Source organism: Mytilus californianus, unplaced genomic scaffold (assembly GCF_021869535.1).
Source record: "Mytilus californianus isolate M0D057914Y unplaced genomic scaffold, xbMytCali1.0.p SCAF_41, whole genome shotgun sequence".
Taxonomy (NCBI): Eukaryota; Metazoa; Mollusca; class Bivalvia; order Mytilida; family Mytilidae; genus Mytilus; species Mytilus californianus.
In genome coordinates, this window is record NW_026262692.1 from 1,034,019 (window position 1) to 1,052,219 (window position 18,201).

The 18,201-nt window shown below is 31.8% G+C and overlaps 1 protein-coding gene across 7 annotated transcripts in view; it reads right to left on the minus strand.

Moving 5' to 3' along the window:
• Positions 1 to 1,328: 1,328 nt before the first annotated feature.
• The window catches only part of LOC127699810 (uncharacterized), a 33,703-nt gene continuing 16,830 nt past the window's right edge, over positions 1,329 to 18,201 (minus strand). For 2 of the 7 annotated variants that reach the window (XM_052203174.1, XM_052203173.1), the window contains exon 5: positions 1,329 to 1,883. In XM_052203174.1, the coding sequence (XP_052059134.1) occupies positions 1,582 to 1,883 (302 nt within the window). In that variant the 3' untranslated portion in view covers positions 1,329 to 1,581. Of the gene's footprint in view, positions 1,884 to 3,342; positions 3,371 to 9,509; positions 10,670 to 12,128; positions 12,157 to 18,201 lie in introns of those variants that run through there. The other 5 variants (XM_052203172.1, XM_052203170.1, XM_052203177.1 and 2 more) reach the window with 4 other exon arrangements.

Consider the following 18,201-nt stretch of genomic DNA (forward strand, 5'->3'; position numbering starts at 1 on the left):
TAAGGATGATTTTAACCGTTCTATTTGTTATCAATTGTTCAATATCTTTCTTGTTAGATGTATCTCATAAAATATTGTTTCGTCTTTTTTCCTGAGTTTCCGAATATTTTTTTTTTTACATCTTATAATTTTTAGTTGAAAAAAAAGCTGGAAACTCTAGCTTTTATCAGATAAATCCACACATCAACCATACGTGAGGTTGTCTGATTGGTAAAAAAGCCCCATTAAACACAAAGTAATAAAACACAGCATCGTATGATTGTATGCAATCTTTTATTTTAAGAAATAGTATAAATAAGCCTAAGCAAAAGCAAAACATTATGAAACTAATAAAACAACAAAGTATAATCTTCTATAAAAAAAAAAAAAAAAAAAAAAACACTGGACATCAATAAAATAAATCGCATTAAATAAGTAATGCAACCAAATAAGCAAATGTATTGTGATGCAATGAATGAAAAGTACTTGTTTTACATATAAGGAAATAAGCATATCAATAGAGTTGTCTCATTGGCGATCACACCACATCTTCTTTTTTGATATCAGTGCGAACAAATGAGAAAAAAATATGTATATAGCTGTTCGGTGACAATCTACAGTATACAGCAATAGGTAACCACATAACAAGACCAATATATTATTTTTTTTAAAGATACTGTTCTGTCTTCCTTCATTGTTTGATTTGTGCTCATTTCAAAAAGCAAATTAAGCTTCGTTTCTTCGTTTCTTTTTTTCAATCTTACGTTTTGTTTTTATTTGTTTTTATTTGTTGTTTTCGTATCTTAGTGAGGATGACATTACATGTTTTGAGTTCATGGGCACAGAAAGCAAAACAAAAAATACAAATAAACCCACACAAATTAGAGTTGAACAAGAACAATCATGATTATCTATTCGTACATGTCTGCATTTGTTCAATAACAATAAATTAATACACAAGTTTATTTTATATTTCGACACGGACATCGATACGTTTCGGTTGTATAAGAACGGCAAGATTGTGTAAAGGCTCATAGACAAACCGTACAAATGTAAACAAGAGGAACTATTTTTAAATATCAAACAAAATCTGTTTTTGTTCTCTTTTTCTTCACGAAACATTCGTAGACACAGTGTTGATCACTTATAGTTCATGTTGTGGATGCATATGAGTTATCATTCAGAAAAGGATTCTTATCTTTGAAAGAAAGTAACAACTATCTATAAAGCATGTACAATGAAAGATAATATATAATATATAAGTTAGGCGTCTAGCAAAATTCTACAAAATGAACATAATATTTAAAAATTTTGATGCGATCGAAGCTTTTTTTTATTAACTCCTATCCTGAACAGTCAATATCCCATAACATTTAAAAGATACTGATGCATAAATACTTTAACATTCGAGGAGCTAGATGGCCAAAAACTAACTAAAGGGAAGTCACAAGCGCAGATTGTTCAATGATGAAAATATAAGCTTAATTAAATAAAAAAAAAAGATTATATTATGTATTATTTTTCATATTAGTATTACAAACATGACAAACACATGACATACAGACTAAAGTGCTTTGTCACTCCAATGAGTCAGGACATGACTCAGTCCTCAGTACAAACGTTGTACCTTTGACATAGATAAGTCAGTCCACCAGATTTTACATGCTGCAGTGCCTTCATAAGAGCAAAAACTGTTGGAGTCTGACTTGAGGTTTTCCATATGCGTAGTACAGATGCAATTTGGCTGTACATATCTTTTGGGTAATTGTACATGGTTGCCTCTATATCTTCTACAGTAAGTCCCAATTCTATTCCGAGGTGTATAACACAATTGCCAATATGTTTTGGTAGCTCTGTTAAAACATCATCATCAACAGTGCTTTGCAGACGGCTTTCAGACACATCTAAAGTAATAATTAAACCAATGCTTTTCCCTTGATAAGTTATTGTTCATTTACCTTTGTGATTTTCATTAATTTTAACATACAAACAGATATCTGTAAACGCATTATTGCAAATTTAGACAATCACTTTCTGATAAAAAGCTATATCTTGTTATTACTGAATATTTAAAAACAGCAACTATCAAACAAAACGCTAAAAGAAAATGTTTAGCTTATTAAGCTTACGAACAAGTTTAGTAAAACCGAAAATAATGAAAATTTTACCAAACAAGTTAAATATTTACATCATTGAATATCCTTCATTCATAGTGTGAAGTGGGTAATTGGCAGTTAAATTCAGTAGACCTGAAGAAAAGGCTTGTTTTGTAAATGTATGTATGATAAGGTCAAAGTCAACTTGTTGTAAGTTCTATAGATGCAGTCATAATTTTGATGATCACACCGATATCAACATTACATTGTACATTAGTCGTAATAACTATTTTCTTAATGGTTTTTCCTCATGAATTTGAATAACTAAACATTGTTTTGAGCAACACGAATGAAATAACTTTTCATCTGGAAATAGTGTCTTTATTGGAGCATCAGTGATTTTCACTGGTAAAAATTAGTAGCATTGTCATTTTAGCGATTTTTTTAATATTGCCATATAAGCGGGAAGTATGGCTAGCCATAAAACCAGGTTCAACCCACCATTCTTCTTAAAATGTCCTGTACCAAGTCAGGAATATGACAATTGTTATCAAGTAGTCCGTTTCTATGTTTGTTGGCGTTTGTATTTTGTTGCACTTCGGTGTTTATGTTGTTTCGTTGTTTCCCTCTTATAGTTGATGTGTTTCCTTCGGTTCTAGTTTGTAACGCGGATTTGTTTTCTCTCAATCGATTTATGACTTTTGAAAAGCGGTATACTACTGTTGCCTTTATGAGGAATTTACAGATGATAGCGACTATGTTCCTAATGTCGTAACTTCAATCCCGTCCCCCTTTCCCGAATATGACCTACCGAATTAGAATTATTACTGGGTTTGTACTAACATGAGCAACACGACGGGTGACATATGTGGAGCAGGATCTGCTTACCCTTATGGAGCATCTGATATCATTTCCAGTTTTTGGTGGGGTTCGTGTTGTCCAGTCTTTAATGTTTCTATGTTGTGTTTTTTTGTACTATTGTTTGTCTGTTGGTCTTTTTATTTTTTAGCCTTGGCGTTGTCAGTGTATTTTCGACTTATGGGTTTGAATGTCGCTTTGGTATCTTTCGCCTCTCTTTTAAGTAGTACTTTTTTGATCATTGTGCTGTGCACATACTGGAACATTTTTTTTTCCTGACTGGCATTCTGATACGTTAAAAATATAACATTCACGTTCAAATAAAGGTTATTCTAGAAACAGGCATGTACAATCTAAAATATTGATCAAACAAAAATATCCTACTACAAAAAAAAAAAACAAAACATACCATTCAGGCTAGTGTCTTCCCTGAATATCTACAAACAAATGTTGATACCATATAAAACATGTCAGCTGAGTTATAAAAATGACATATAAATGTATTACGTATTAAAACACTTCATATTCATAAGAGAACTCTCAGTTACTAACAGCTAGTTCTAAGCAAACAAGAACATATACAACATTCTTTTGCTTTGACTTTAATTTATATCAATACGCATCCAACATCCATTGGATTTATTGTTTAAATTTCATTAAAACTCACATTAACCATGATATTGCGCAATACCAACCAAGAGATATCGACAGAATGTAGGCCCGTGAATGTTAAACTCTGTATGAAACACATAATATGTATATTTTAATTTAGCTCATTAAATCGTTGAATTCGGTTAGGTTTCATTGACACTAAGGCCATTGATCTCATTTTTTATATGTGATAACATAAAGTTGACGTTAACAAGTTGTTTTTTTCTCAATTGTTTTAGTATTGTCAAAAATGTCACTACACATGATAAATATATATTTTGTAAGTCAACGAATACATGATACATTAAACCTCATATATAATCAGCGAGGTGCTGATTTTTTTATACAACACATTACCTGGCATAGGAAATGATGGTTCAAGTTAACTGCTATCAGAGCATCTCTAATGGGTTTCAACGATGGGCGTTTCAGTTTAGCTTCAATGTCTTTCATACATTTTACCAATGCCATGAACATAACACTATGTACTCCATTAGCTTCATACTGGTGTTGTATATTGCAATATTCCTGTGTTTCCAATCCCATGTGAATGATGAATTCACCAAAACCAGATAAAACCTTTCGTTTCGTAACTGATATTAGAAAAATGAATTCAGTTTCATAATCTGATTCCTATCCGATTCCAAGGATAGACGACTGCATTTATAACATTGACTAAGCAAAATTTGTGAGCAAATTTGATTTATTGAAAGGTTACTGGCAAGTACCATTGACACACAGAGCTCGTGAAATAGCAGCTTTTGTAACACCAGAAGGCTTATTGCAATATACTGTCATGAAATTTGGTATGAAAAGTGCACCAGCTACATTTCAAAGAATGATTAATGATGTTATAAAAGATTTAGACTGTTGTTATGCTTATATTGATTATCTTATTGTAATTAGTGATAGTTGGGAAGAGCACTTAACACATTTATATGATACTTTTGATAAATTGTCACAATCAAATTTTACTGTTAATCTTGGTAAAAGTGAATTTGGCAGGCCACTTTTGATTATTTAGGGCACAAAGTTGGCCAAGGTCAAGTGAAACATATCATGGCTAAAGTTGATGCAATTACCTAATTTCCTCCACCTACAAATAAAAACAACTTATGAGATATTTAGGCATGATTGGATTTTACAGGAAATTCTGTTCAAATTTTGCTACTGTTGTTCAACCATTGACTCATCTTTTACGGAAAGATTCTAATTTAATCTGGAGTGATAATTGTCAAAACGCTTTTGAAAACAGCAAATCAACTTTATTTAATAGTCCAGTTCTGATCACTCCAGACTTTGAGAAACAATTCAAACTTGCCGTTGATGCAAGTGATGTAGGAGTTGGAGCCGTTTTATATCAAGAAACAGATAATAATGTTGAGAAACCTATATCATATTTTTCTAAGAAATTATATAAACATCAGAAAAATTATTCAACTATTGAAAAAGAGTGTTTTGCACTGTTGTCTGTACTTCAACATTTTGATGTATATTTAAATCCCACTCTGCATCCTATTCTGGTTTATACTGATCATAATCCTATCACCTTCATACATAAAATGAGAAACAAGAACCAGAGGGTGACTAAGTGGAGTTTATTGTTACAGGAATATGATGTTATTGTAAAACATATTAAAGGTAAAGATAATGTAATAGCAGATGCTTTATCTAGATCTTATGAAAACACTGTATACATACTATGTATTTTTGTACATATTATTCATGAAAAGTTTTTGTTACACTCAAACTTTTTTAAGGGGGGAGGTGTTATGATACTGTAACTATCATATTCATTTAGTTGGTCAAATTTGTTCTGTGTAGCCTTATAGTTGTTTACAAAATGATGCTATAACTGTGCAGTTTAGAAATCACTGGAACAATCATAGAGACTGATGGAATGATTAGAACTTTCTATTTGACTTAAATAACGATTCAAGAATGATCATTATAAAAGATGCGTAATTGAAACTTCTCACACTGTTCTAGAAGATTCCGTTTTACAGTTTTGTAGGAGTTTCCCTTCTACAGTGTTCTAGAGATTTCCGTGACAACTATATATATACAGACATTTAAGTTAACATTCAGATATAGACATTAATATTCTCAGAAGTTCTCTCAATTGGATTGAAACTTTTATTTACGAACACCATCATACTAGATTGTGACCTATTGGACGTAATATTCTGTTTGGATTCCCGAGAAGAATTCCGGATAAAGAAAAGACAAAAGATCGGACATATATTTTGACAGTTAAGTTAACATTTCTATTTGTGTATTACTTCTTGTAAACTTGTGTATAATAAATCTTGTTAAATGTTATTATTGATTTGTGTTTTTTGTTGGCTACAATTTAAAGGTGATTTCTGGCCGTAACAATACAAAACAAATTCATTAGATAAAATATCAATGTTTTGAGAGCATGAAACCAAAATGACCAACAGTGATCAGCAAAAAATATTTTTACCTGTCCTGCGGGAGATACGACCTTAGATCATAATTGTATTCAAATTACAAATATTATAATTGATGATTAGCTAAAAAAAAGTAATGGTTATATACACATGCCTTAATGATTCCATTTCATTTGTAAGCAAAGCGCAACAATATTGAATATTCAACAACATGAAACAATGGAATGGAAAACCATGTTACTTAGATAGAGCAAAGAATATCACTGTAATCATCATTCTAGAAAATCATGACCACCTCACATCATGTGAAAATGAGCAGATCGGGTATTACTTACAATGAATAATTATCTACAATGAACAAAGGGACAAAGATCTTAACCACTTTATGACCTTCGATATTTAACAGAAACTATACCGTATAAATTATAAGAGGTCCCTGGATTCAAGATATGTGAAACATTTATAAAAGGAAAACTTATGGGCTGATGTTAGCTAATGGCATTAAACGAAAAACAAAAATGTCATCGGAATCAACGACAATCACTTGATCACATCAAGTTGGACCGACATATTAAGAAAATTGCGAGGTTTAACATTTTTGCGAGGGTTCGATCGACCTCTTTACTCAGTGAAGAGGTTTCATTCTGGATAGGTTCATTAGACATACATGACATGGTACAAGTTGACCATAGATTGTAGTAGTGCGAGTTGATCCTAGTACGAGTTAAATTTTTCCATTTGAACAAATAACCTAAACGATTTTTTCATTTCTCATTTTTGAGAAAGAAGGTTGAGATCAAGTTATATTGTCAAAAAGGTTACTTTAGCTTTTTTCTGTTGATACATGTATGTCAAGTTGTCAAACATTACAGGCTAAATTCCACAAAATACACACCACAGTGCTTTCTAATGATTCCTTCGTTGAAAGAACGTCCCATAGCAGTGGGATAAACCAAGTGCTTTTAGAGTAGCTCGGCTCAGCTCAGAAGTCAGAATTGCGGTACTAACATGATTCAAAATATTCCTCATTTGCACTCGCCGTTGATGAAATAAAAGAAAAAGAAAAGGTAAATTTATATTTTAACGAACAGTCGGTATTCGTTTGATACTTATTTTGAACTACTTGCTGACTTGTTTGTACTCATAAGGCACATAATTAATGTAAAACCCTTTTTCAAAAGATGCATCTTGCCGTTATCCAATTTTACTTTCATATATATTGATGATGTCCTGGCACTCGTTCATTCGGGAACAACTGAAAACAGACCCGGGTTTATGGCGGGGCTCCTAATGGCTAATCTTTATTTTGTATATAGTGTTTTTTAAACTGTAGTTTGTGTTGTCGTCGTTTTTATATTTTCATGGTTTTGTCTGTTTCTCTTCAAGTTTGTATTTTAGTTTTGTTTCTCCCTTTTAGTTGTCATATAGCTATTCACGTATCCAGATATTTATTCATCATTCGCCTTCAAATGTTTTGGTTTGAGCTTTCCTGTTATTAATAAATCCAGAAAAGCGATTCGGAGGCAATACCTTGATACAGTATTATTTTAATTTTGTATCTTCCTCGAATAAGTTGATGGATATTAAGTATCTGTGTCTAAACCTACTAGTGAAATGTTTTTTGTCTGGTCCTCGATTGTTCGATGCCAGATTAGTCGTCTGCTCTGTAAAGTGTCTGATTGTTACACTTCAGTTAAGTGTGTATACGGAATGTGTATACAAGCATAACAGAAGATGCGTACCCGTCCGATTCCTTCATGTTTTGTTTCATCCTTAAATGATCTGTATAGAGGCATTAGATGTAGACATCGGTAAACTACTGTTACATATTATTTATCTTTGGTGGATTTGACGATTGAGTGTAGGTCTCATTATCTCATGCATGTCTTTAAGAATTCAAGTATCTATACACCATTGGCTTTCAATTGTGTGTTATATTTTAGGTGTTCACGACGAAGAACAATCCATAAAAAAGTACCAGACGCAACAAATTTATCAACTTTGTATTCTATTCACAGATAGCGCTGTATGAAAAAGTAGTCTGCTGCTCACCAGTCCTTAAGATTTGGATACATATGAACATTGGGAAGAAAAAAATAGAATTTAAGAGACGAATAAAATACTTTAATGTTAAGTTTGGTTCAATTTGTTGTGAATTTATTAGCATGATTATATCAGGTAGTCTTTATTAATGATCAATTAACCATGTTTACTTTCGATCGATTTTCTTTTTTTTTCACACATTGTTGTCAATATATTGGAAGTCTATGCGAATGTCATATAAATGAGAGGTTTGGCTAGCTATAAAACCTGGTGTAATCCGCCATTTTCGACATAAGGCAATGCGTGTACCAAGTCAGGAATATAATTGTTGTTTTCCAATCGTTTGATGTGTTTGAGCTTTTTACGTTGACATTCGATAAGATAACCTTTCGTTATGCATTTTCCTTAGAGTTTGGTATTTTTGTTATAAAATTTTCTTTATAGTAGACATGCACGTAAAATTGTCCTATCGAATTGAAAAAAAAAAATAACAAAAAAGAAATTAAAATTAAAAACAGCACAGAAATTCAACGAATTGGCCCAAACAACAAAAAAAGGGTAGTGATCTCAGATGATTCGGAAGAGTATCATTGCACACGTGGTAAAATTCGTATGCTAAGGCAAATGTGGAAATAAGTTCAAAAGGGGAAACAGGAGCAAATTCCAGCTATCCATGATTACCCGTGACACAAATATTCAATTATAGTCAGAGATCAATGAAGTGTTTGTAAAATTGTTAAGGATGATTTTAACCGTTCTATTTGTTATCAATTGTTCAATATCTTTCTTGTTAGATGTATCTCATAAAATATTGTTTCGTCTTTTTTCCTGAGTTTCCGAATATTTTTTTTTTTACATCTTATAATTTTTAGTTGAAAAAAAAGCTGGAAACTCTAGCTTTTATCAGATAAATCCACACATCAACCATACGTGAGGTTGTCTGATTGGTAAAAAAGCCCCATTAAACACAAAGTAATAAAACACAGCATCGTATGATTGTATGCAATCTTTTATTTTAAGAAATAGTATAAATAAGCCTAAGCAAAAGCAAAACATTATGAAACTAATAAAACAACAAAGTATAATCTTCTATAAAAAAAAAAAAAAAAAAAAAAGAAAAAAACACTGGACATCAATAAAATAAATCGCATTAAATAAGTAATGCAACCAAATAAGCAAATGTATTGTGATGCAATGAATGAAAAGTACTTGTTTTACATATAAGGAAATAAGCATATCAATAGAGTTGTCTCATTGGCGATCACACCACATCTTCTTTTTTGATATCAGTGCGAACAAATGAGAAAAAAATATGTATATAGCTGTTCGGTGACAATCTACAGTATACAGCAATAGGTAACCACATAACAAGACCAATATATTATTTTTTTTAAAGATACTGTTCTGTCTTCCTTCATTGTTTGATTTGTGCTCATTTCAAAAAGCAAATTAAGCTTCGTTTCTTCGTTTCTTTTTTTCAATCTTACGTTTTGTTTTTATTTGTTTTTATTTGTTGTTTTCGTATCTTAGTGAGGATGACATTACATGTTTTGAGTTCATGGGCACAGAAAGCAAAACAAAAAATACAAATAAACCCACACAAATTAGAGTTGAACAAGAACAATCATGATTATCTATTCGTACATGTCTGCATTTGTTCAATAACAATAAATTAATACACAAGTTTATTTTATATTTCGACACGGACATCGATACGTTTCGGTTGTATAAGAACGGCAAGATTGTGTAAAGGCTCATAGACAAACCGTACAAATGTAAACAAGAGGAACTATTTTTAAATATCAAACAAAATCTGTTTTTGTTCTCTTTTTCTTCACGAAACATTCGTAGACACAGTGTTGATCACTTATAGTTCATGTTGTGGATGCATATGAGTTATCATTCAGAAAAGGATTCTTATCTTTGAAAGAAAGTAACAACTATCTATAAAGCATGTACAATGAAAGATAATATATAATATATAAGTTAGGCGTCTAGCAAAATTCTACAAAATGAAAATAATATTTAAAAATTTTGATGCGATCGAAGCTTTTTTTTTATTAACTCCTATCCTGAACAGTCAATATCCCATAACATTTAAAAGATACTGATGCATAAATACTTTAACATTCGAGGAGCTAGATGGCCAAAAACTAACTAAAGGGAAGTCACAAGCGCAGATTGTTCAATGATGAAAATATAAGCTTAATTAAATAAAAAAAAAAGATTATATTATGTATTATTTTTCATATTAGTATTACAAACATGACAAACACATGACATACAGACTAAAGTGCTTTGTCACTCCAATGAGTCAGGACATGACTCAGTCCTCAGTACAAACGTTGTACCTTTGACATAGATAAGTCAGTCCACCAGATTTTACATGCTGCAGTGCCTTCATAAGAGCAAAAACTGTTGGAGTCTGACTTGAGGTTTTCCATATGCGTAGTACAGATGCAATTTGGCTGTACATATCTTTTGGGTAATTGTACATGGTTGCCTCTATATCTTCTACAGTAAGTCCCAATTCTATTCCGAGGTGTATAACACAATTGCCAATATGTTTTGGTAGCTCTGTTAAAACATCATCATCAACAGTGCTTTGCAGACGGCTTTCAGACACATCTAAAGTAATAATTAAACCAATGCTTTTCCCTTGATAAGTTATTGTTCATTTACCTTTGTGATTTTCATTAATTTTAACATACAAACAGATATCTGTAAACGCATTATTGCAAATTTAGACAATCACTTTCTGATAAAAAGCTATATCTTGTTATTACTGAATATTTAAAAACAGCAACTATCAAACAAAACGCTAAAAGAAAATGTTTAGCTTATTAAGCTTACGAACAAGTTTAGTAAAACCGAAAATAATGAAAATTTTACCAAACAAGTTAAATATTTACATCATTGAATATCCTTCATTCATAGTGTGAAGTGGGTAATTGGCAGTTAAATTCAGTAGACCTGAAGAAAAGGCTTGTTTTGTAAATGTATGTATGATAAGGTCAAAGTCAACTTGTTGTAAGTTCTATAGATGCAGTCATAATTTTGTTGATCACACCGATATCAACATTACATTGTACATTAGTCGTAATAACTATTTTCTTAATGGTTTTTCCTCATGAATTTGAATAACTAAACATTGTTTTGAGCAACACGAATGAAATAACTTTTCATCTGGAAATAGTGTCTTTATTGGAGCATCAGTGATTTTCACTGGTAAAAATTAGTAGCATTGTCATTTTAGCGATTTTTTAATATTGCCATATAAGCGGGAAGTATGGCTAGCCATAAAACCAGGTTCAACCCACCATTCTTCTTAAAATGTCCTGTACCAAGTCAGGAATATGACAATTGTTATCAAGTAGTCCGTTTCTATGTTTGTTGGCGTTTGTATTTTGTTGCACTTCGGTGTTTATGTTGTTTCGTTGTTTCCCTCTTATAGTTGATGTGTTTCCTTCGGTTCTAGTTTGTAACGCGGATTTGTTTTCTCTCAATCGATTTATGACTTTTGAAAAGCGGTATACTACTGTTGCCTTTATGAGGAATTTACAGATGATAGCGACTATGTTCCTAATGTCGTAACTTCAATCCCGTCCCCCTTTCCCGAATATGACCTACCGAATTAGAATTATTACTGGGTTTGTACTAACATGAGCAACACGACGGGTGACATATGTGGAGCAGGATCTGCTTACCCTTATGGAGCATCTGATATCATTACCAGTTTTTGGTGGGGTTCGTGTTGTCCAGTCTTTAATGTTTCTATGTTGTGTTTTTTTGTACTATTGTTTGTCTGTTGGTCTTTTTATTTTTTAGCCTTGGCGTTGTCAGTGTATTTTCGACTTATGGGTTTGAATGTCGCTTTGGTATCTTTCGCCTCTCTTTTAAGTAGTACTTTTTTGATCATTGTGCTGTGCACATACTGGAACATTTTTTTTTCCTGACTGGCATTCTGATACGTTAAAAATATAACATTCACGTTCAAATAAAGGTTATTCTAGAAACAGGCATGTACAATCTAAAATATTGATCAAACAAAAATATCCTACTACAAAAAAAAAAAAAAAAAACATACCATTCAGGCTAGTGTCTTCCCTGAATATCTACAAACAAATGTTGATACCATATAAAACATGTCAGCTGAGTTATAAAAATGACATATAAATGTATTACGTATTAAAACACTTCATATTCATAAGAGAACTCTCAGTTACTAACAGCTAGTTCTAAGCAAACAAGAACATATACAACATTCTTTTGCTTTGACTTTAATTTAAATCAATACGCATCCAACATCCATTGGATTTATTGTTTAAATTTCATTAAAACTCACATTAACCATGATATTGCGCAATACCAACCAAGAGATATCGACAGAATGTAGGCCCGTGAATGTTAAACTCGTTGAATTCGGTTAGGTTTCATTGACACTAAGGCCATTGATCTCATTTTTTATATGTGATAAAATAAAGTTGACGTTAACAAGTTGTTTTTTTCTCAATTGTTTTAGTATTGTCAAAAATGTCACTACACATGATAAATATATATTTTGTAAGTCAACGAATACATGATACATTAAACCTCATATATAATCAGCGAGGTGCTGATTTTTTTATACAACACATTACCTGGCATAGGAAATGATGGTTCAAGTTAACTGCTATCAGAGCATCTCTAATGGGTTTCAACGATGGGCGTTTCAGTTTAGCTTCAATGTCTTTCATACATTTTACCAATGCCATGAACATAACACTATGTACTCCATTAGCTTCATACTGGTGTTGTATATTGCAATATTCCTGTGTTTCCAATCCCATGTGAATGATGAATTCACCAAAACCAGATAAAACCTTTCGTTTCGTAACTGATATTAGAAAAATGAATTCAGTTTCATAATCTGATTCCTATCCGATTCCAAGGATAGACGACTGCATTTATAACATTGACTAAGCAAAATTTGTGAGCAAATTTGATTTATTGAAAGGTTACTGGCAAGTACCATTGACACACAGAGCTCGTGAAATAGCAGCTTTTGTAACACCAGAAGGCTTATTGCAATATACTGTCATGAAATTTGGTATGAAAAGTGCACCAGCTACATTTCAAAGAATGATTAATGATGTTATAAAAGATTTAGACTGTTGTTATGCTTATATTGATTATCTTATTGTAATTAGTGATAGTTGGGAAGAGCACTTAACACATTTATATGATACTTTTGATAAATTGTCACAATCAAATTTTACTGTTAATCTTGGTAAAAGTGAATTTGGCAGGCCACTTTTGATTATTTAGGGCACATAGTTGGCCAAGGTCAAGTGAAACATATCATGGCTAAAGTTGATGCAATTACCTAATTTCCTCCACCTACAAATAAAAACAACTTATGAGATATTTAGGCATGATTGGATTTTACAGGAAATTCTGTTCAAATTTTGCTACTGTTGTTCAACCATTGACTCATCTTTTACGGAAAGATTCTAATTTAATCTGGAGTGATAATTGTCAAAACGCTTTTGAAAACAGCAAATCACCTTTATTTAATAGTCCAGTTCTGATCACTCCAGACTTTGAGAAACAATTCAAACTTGCCGTTGATGCAAGTGATGTAGGAGTTGGAGCCGTTTTATATCAAGAAACAGATAATAATGTTGAGAAACCTATATCATATTTTTCTAAGAAATTATATAAACATCAGAAAAATTATTCAACTATTGAAAAAGAGTGTTTTGCACTGTTGTCTGTACTTCAACATTTTGATGTATATTTAAATCCCACTCTGCATCCTATTCTGGTTTATACTGATCATAATCCTATCACCTTCATACATAAAATGAGAAACAAGAACCAGAGGGTGACTAAGTGGAGTTTATTGTTACAGGAATATGATGTTATTGTAAAACATATTAAAGGTAAAGATAATGTAATAGCAGATGCTTTATCTAGATCTTATGAAAACACTGTATACATACTATGTATTTTTGTACATATTATTCATGAAAAGTTTTTGTTACACTCAAACTTTTTTAAGGGGGGAGGTGTTATGATACTGTAACTATCATATTCATTTAGTTGGTCAAATTTGTTCTGTGTAGCCTTATAGTTGTTTACAAAATGATGCTATAACTGTGCAGTTTAGAAATCACTGGAACAATCATAGAGACTGATGGAATGATTAGAACTTTCTATTTGACTTAAATAACGATTCAAGAATGATCATTATAAAAGATGCGTAATTGAAACTTCTCACACTGTTCTAGAAGATTCCGTTTTACAGTTTTGTAGGAGTTTCCCTTCTACAGTGTTCTAGAGATTTCCGTGACAACTATATATATACAGACATTTAAGTTAACATTCAGATATAGACATTAATATTCTCAGAAGTTCTCTCAATTGGATTGAAACTTTTATTTACGAACACCATCATACTAGATTGTGACCTATTGGACGTAATATTCTGTTTGGATTCCCGAGAAGAATTCCGGATAAAGAAAAGACAAAAGATCGGACATATATTTTGACAGTTAAGTTAACATTTCTATTTGTGTATTACTTCTTGTAAACTTGTGTATAATAAATCTTGTTAAATGTTATTATTGATTTGTGTTTTTTGTTGGCTACAATTTAAAGGTGATTTCTGGCCGTAACAATACAAAACAAATTCATTAGATAAAATATCAATGTTTTGAGAGCATGAAACCAAAATGACCAACAGTGATCAGCAAAAAATATTTTTACCTGTCCTGCGGGAGATACGACCTTAGATCATAATTGTATTCAAATTACAAATATTATAATTGATGATTAGCTAAAAAAAAGTAATGGTTATATACACATGCCTTAATGATTCCATTTCATTTGTAAGCAAAGCGCAACAATATTGAATATTCAACAACATGAAACAATGGAAAGGAAAACCATGTTACTTAGATAGAGCAAAGAATATCACTGTAATCATCATTCTAGAAAATCATGACCACCTCACATCATGTGAAAATGAGCAGATCGGGTATTACTTACAATGAATAATTATCTACAATGAACAAAGGGACAAAGATCTTAACCACTTTATGACCTTCGATATTTAACAGAAACTATACCGTATAAATTATAAGAGGTCCCTGGATTCAAGATATGTGAAACATTTATAAAAGGAAAACTTATGGGCTGATGTTAGCTAATGGCATTAAACGAAAAACAAAAATGTCATCGGAATCAACGACAATCACTTGATCACATCAAGTTGGACCGACATATTAAGAAAATTGCGAGGTTTAACATTTTTGCGAGGGTTCGATCGACCTCTTTACTCGGTGAAGAGGTTTCATTCTGGATAGGTTCATTAGACATACATGACATGGTACAAGTTGACCATAGATTGTAGTAGTGCGAGTTGATCCTAGTACGAGTTAAATTTTTCCATTTGAACAAATAACCTAAACGATTTTTTCATTTCTCATTTTTGAGAAAGAAGGTTGAGATCAAGTTATATTGTCAAAAAGGTTACTTTAGCTTTTTTCTGTTGATACATGTATGTCAAGTTGTCAAACATTACAGGCTAAATTCCACAAAATACACACCACAGTGCTTTCTAATGATTCCTTCGTTGAAAGAACGTCCCATAGCAGTGGGATAAACCAAGTGCTTTTAGAGTAGCTCGGCTCAGCTCAGAAGTCAGAATTGCGGTACTAACATGATTCAAAATATTCCTCATTTGCACTCGCCGTTGATGAAATAAAAGAAAAAGAAAAGGTAAATTTATATTTTAACGAACAGTCGGTATTCGTTTGATACTTATTTTGAACTACTTGCTGACTTGTTTGTACTCATAAGGCACATAATTAATGTAAAACCCTTTTTCAAAAGATGCATCTTGCCGTTATCCAATTTTACTTTCATATATATTGATGATGTCCTGGCACTCGTTCATTCGGGAACAACTGAAAACAGACCCGGGTTTATGGCGGGGCTCCTAATGGCTAATCTTTATTTTGTATATAGTGTTTTTTAAACTGTAGTTTGTGTTGTCGTCGTTTTTATATTTTCATGGTTTTGTCTGTTTCTCTTCAAGTTTGTATTTTAGTTTTGTTTCTCCCTTTTAGTTGTCATATAGCTATTCACGTATCCAGATATTTATTCATCATTCGCCTTCAAATGTTTTGGTTTGAGCTTTCCTGTTATTAATAAATCCAGAAAAGCGATTCGGAGGCAATACCTTGATACAGTATTATTTTAATTTTGTATCTTCCTCGAATAAGTTGATGGATATTAAGTATCTGTGTCTAAACCTACTAGTGAAATGTTTTTTGTCTGGTCCTCGATTGTTCGATGCCAGATTAGTCGTCTGCTCTGTAAAGTGTCTGATTGTTACACTTCAGTTAAGTGTGTATACGGAATGTGTATACAAGCATAACAGAAGATGCGTACCCGTCCGATTCCTTCATGTTTTGTTTCATCCTTAAATGATCTGTATAGAGGCATTAGATGTAGACATCGGTAAACTACTGTTACATATTATTTATCTTTGGTGGATTTGACGATTGAGTGTAGGTCTCATTATCTCATGCATGTCTTTAAGAATTCAAGTATCTATACACCATTGGCTTTCAATTGTGTGTTATATTTTAGGTGTTCACGACGAAGAACAATCCATAAAAAAGTACCAGACGCAACAAATTTATCAACTTTGTATTCTATTCACAGATAGCGCTGTATGAAAAAGTAGTCTGCTGCTCACCAGTCCTTAAGATTTGGATACATATGAACATTGGGAAGAAAAAAATAGAATTTAAGAGACGAATAAAATACTTTAATGTTAAGTTTGGTTCAATTTGTTGTGAATTTATTAGCATGATTATATCAGGTAGTCTTTATTAATGATCAATTAACCATGTTTACTTTCGATCGATTTTCTTTTTTTTTCACACATTGTTGTCAATATATTGGAAGTCTATGCGAATGTCATATAAATGAGAGGTTTGGCTAGCTATAAAACCTGGTGTAATCCGCCATTTTCGACATAAGGCAATGCGTGTACCAAGTCAGGAATATAATTGTTGTTTTCCAATCGTTTGATGTGTTTGAGCTTTTTACGTTGACATTCGATAAGATAACCTTTCGTTATGCATTTTCCTTAGAGTTTGGTATTTTTGTTATAAAATTTTCTTTATAGTAGACATGCACGTAAAATTGTCCTATCGAATTGAAAAAAAAATAACAAAAAAGAAATTAAAATTAAAAACAGCACAGAAATTCAACGAATTGGCCCAAACAACAAATAAAAGGGTAGTGATCTCAGATGATTCGGAAGAGTATCATTGCACACGTGGTAAAATTCGTATGCTAAGGCAAATGTGGAAATAAGTTCAAAAGGGGAAACAGGAGCAAATTCCAGCTATCCATGATTACCCGTGACACAAATATTCAATTATAGTCAGAGATCAATGAAGTGTTTGTAAAATTGTTAAGGATGATTTTAACCGTTCTATTTGTTATCAATTGTTCAATATCTTTCTTGTTAGATGTATCTCATAAAATATTGTTTCGTCTTTTTTCCTGAGTTTCCGAATATTTTTTTTTTTACATCTTATAATTTTTAGTTGAAAAAAAAGCTGGAAACTCTAGCTTTTATCAGATAAATCCACACATCAACCATACGTGAGGTTGTCTGATTGGTAAAAAAGCCCCATTAAACACAAAGTAATAAAACACAGCATCGTATGATTGTATGCAATCTTTTATTTTAAGAAATAGTATAAATAAGCCTAAGCAAAAGCAAAACATTATGAAACTAATAAAACAACAAAGTATAATCTTCTATAAAAAAAAAAAAAAAAAAAAAAAAAAAAAAACACTGGACATCAATAAAATAAATCGCATTAAATAAGTAATGCACTCAAATAAGCAAATGTATTGTGATGCAATGAATGAAAAGTACTTGTTTTACATATAAGGAAATAAGCATATCAATAGAGTTGTCTCATTGGCGATCACACCACATCTTCTTTTTTGATATCAGTGCGAACAAATGAGAAAATAATATGTATATAGCTGTTCGGTGACAATCTACAGTATACAGCAATAGGTAACCACATAACAAGACCAATATATTATTTTTTTTAAAGATACTGTTCTGTCTTCCTTCATTG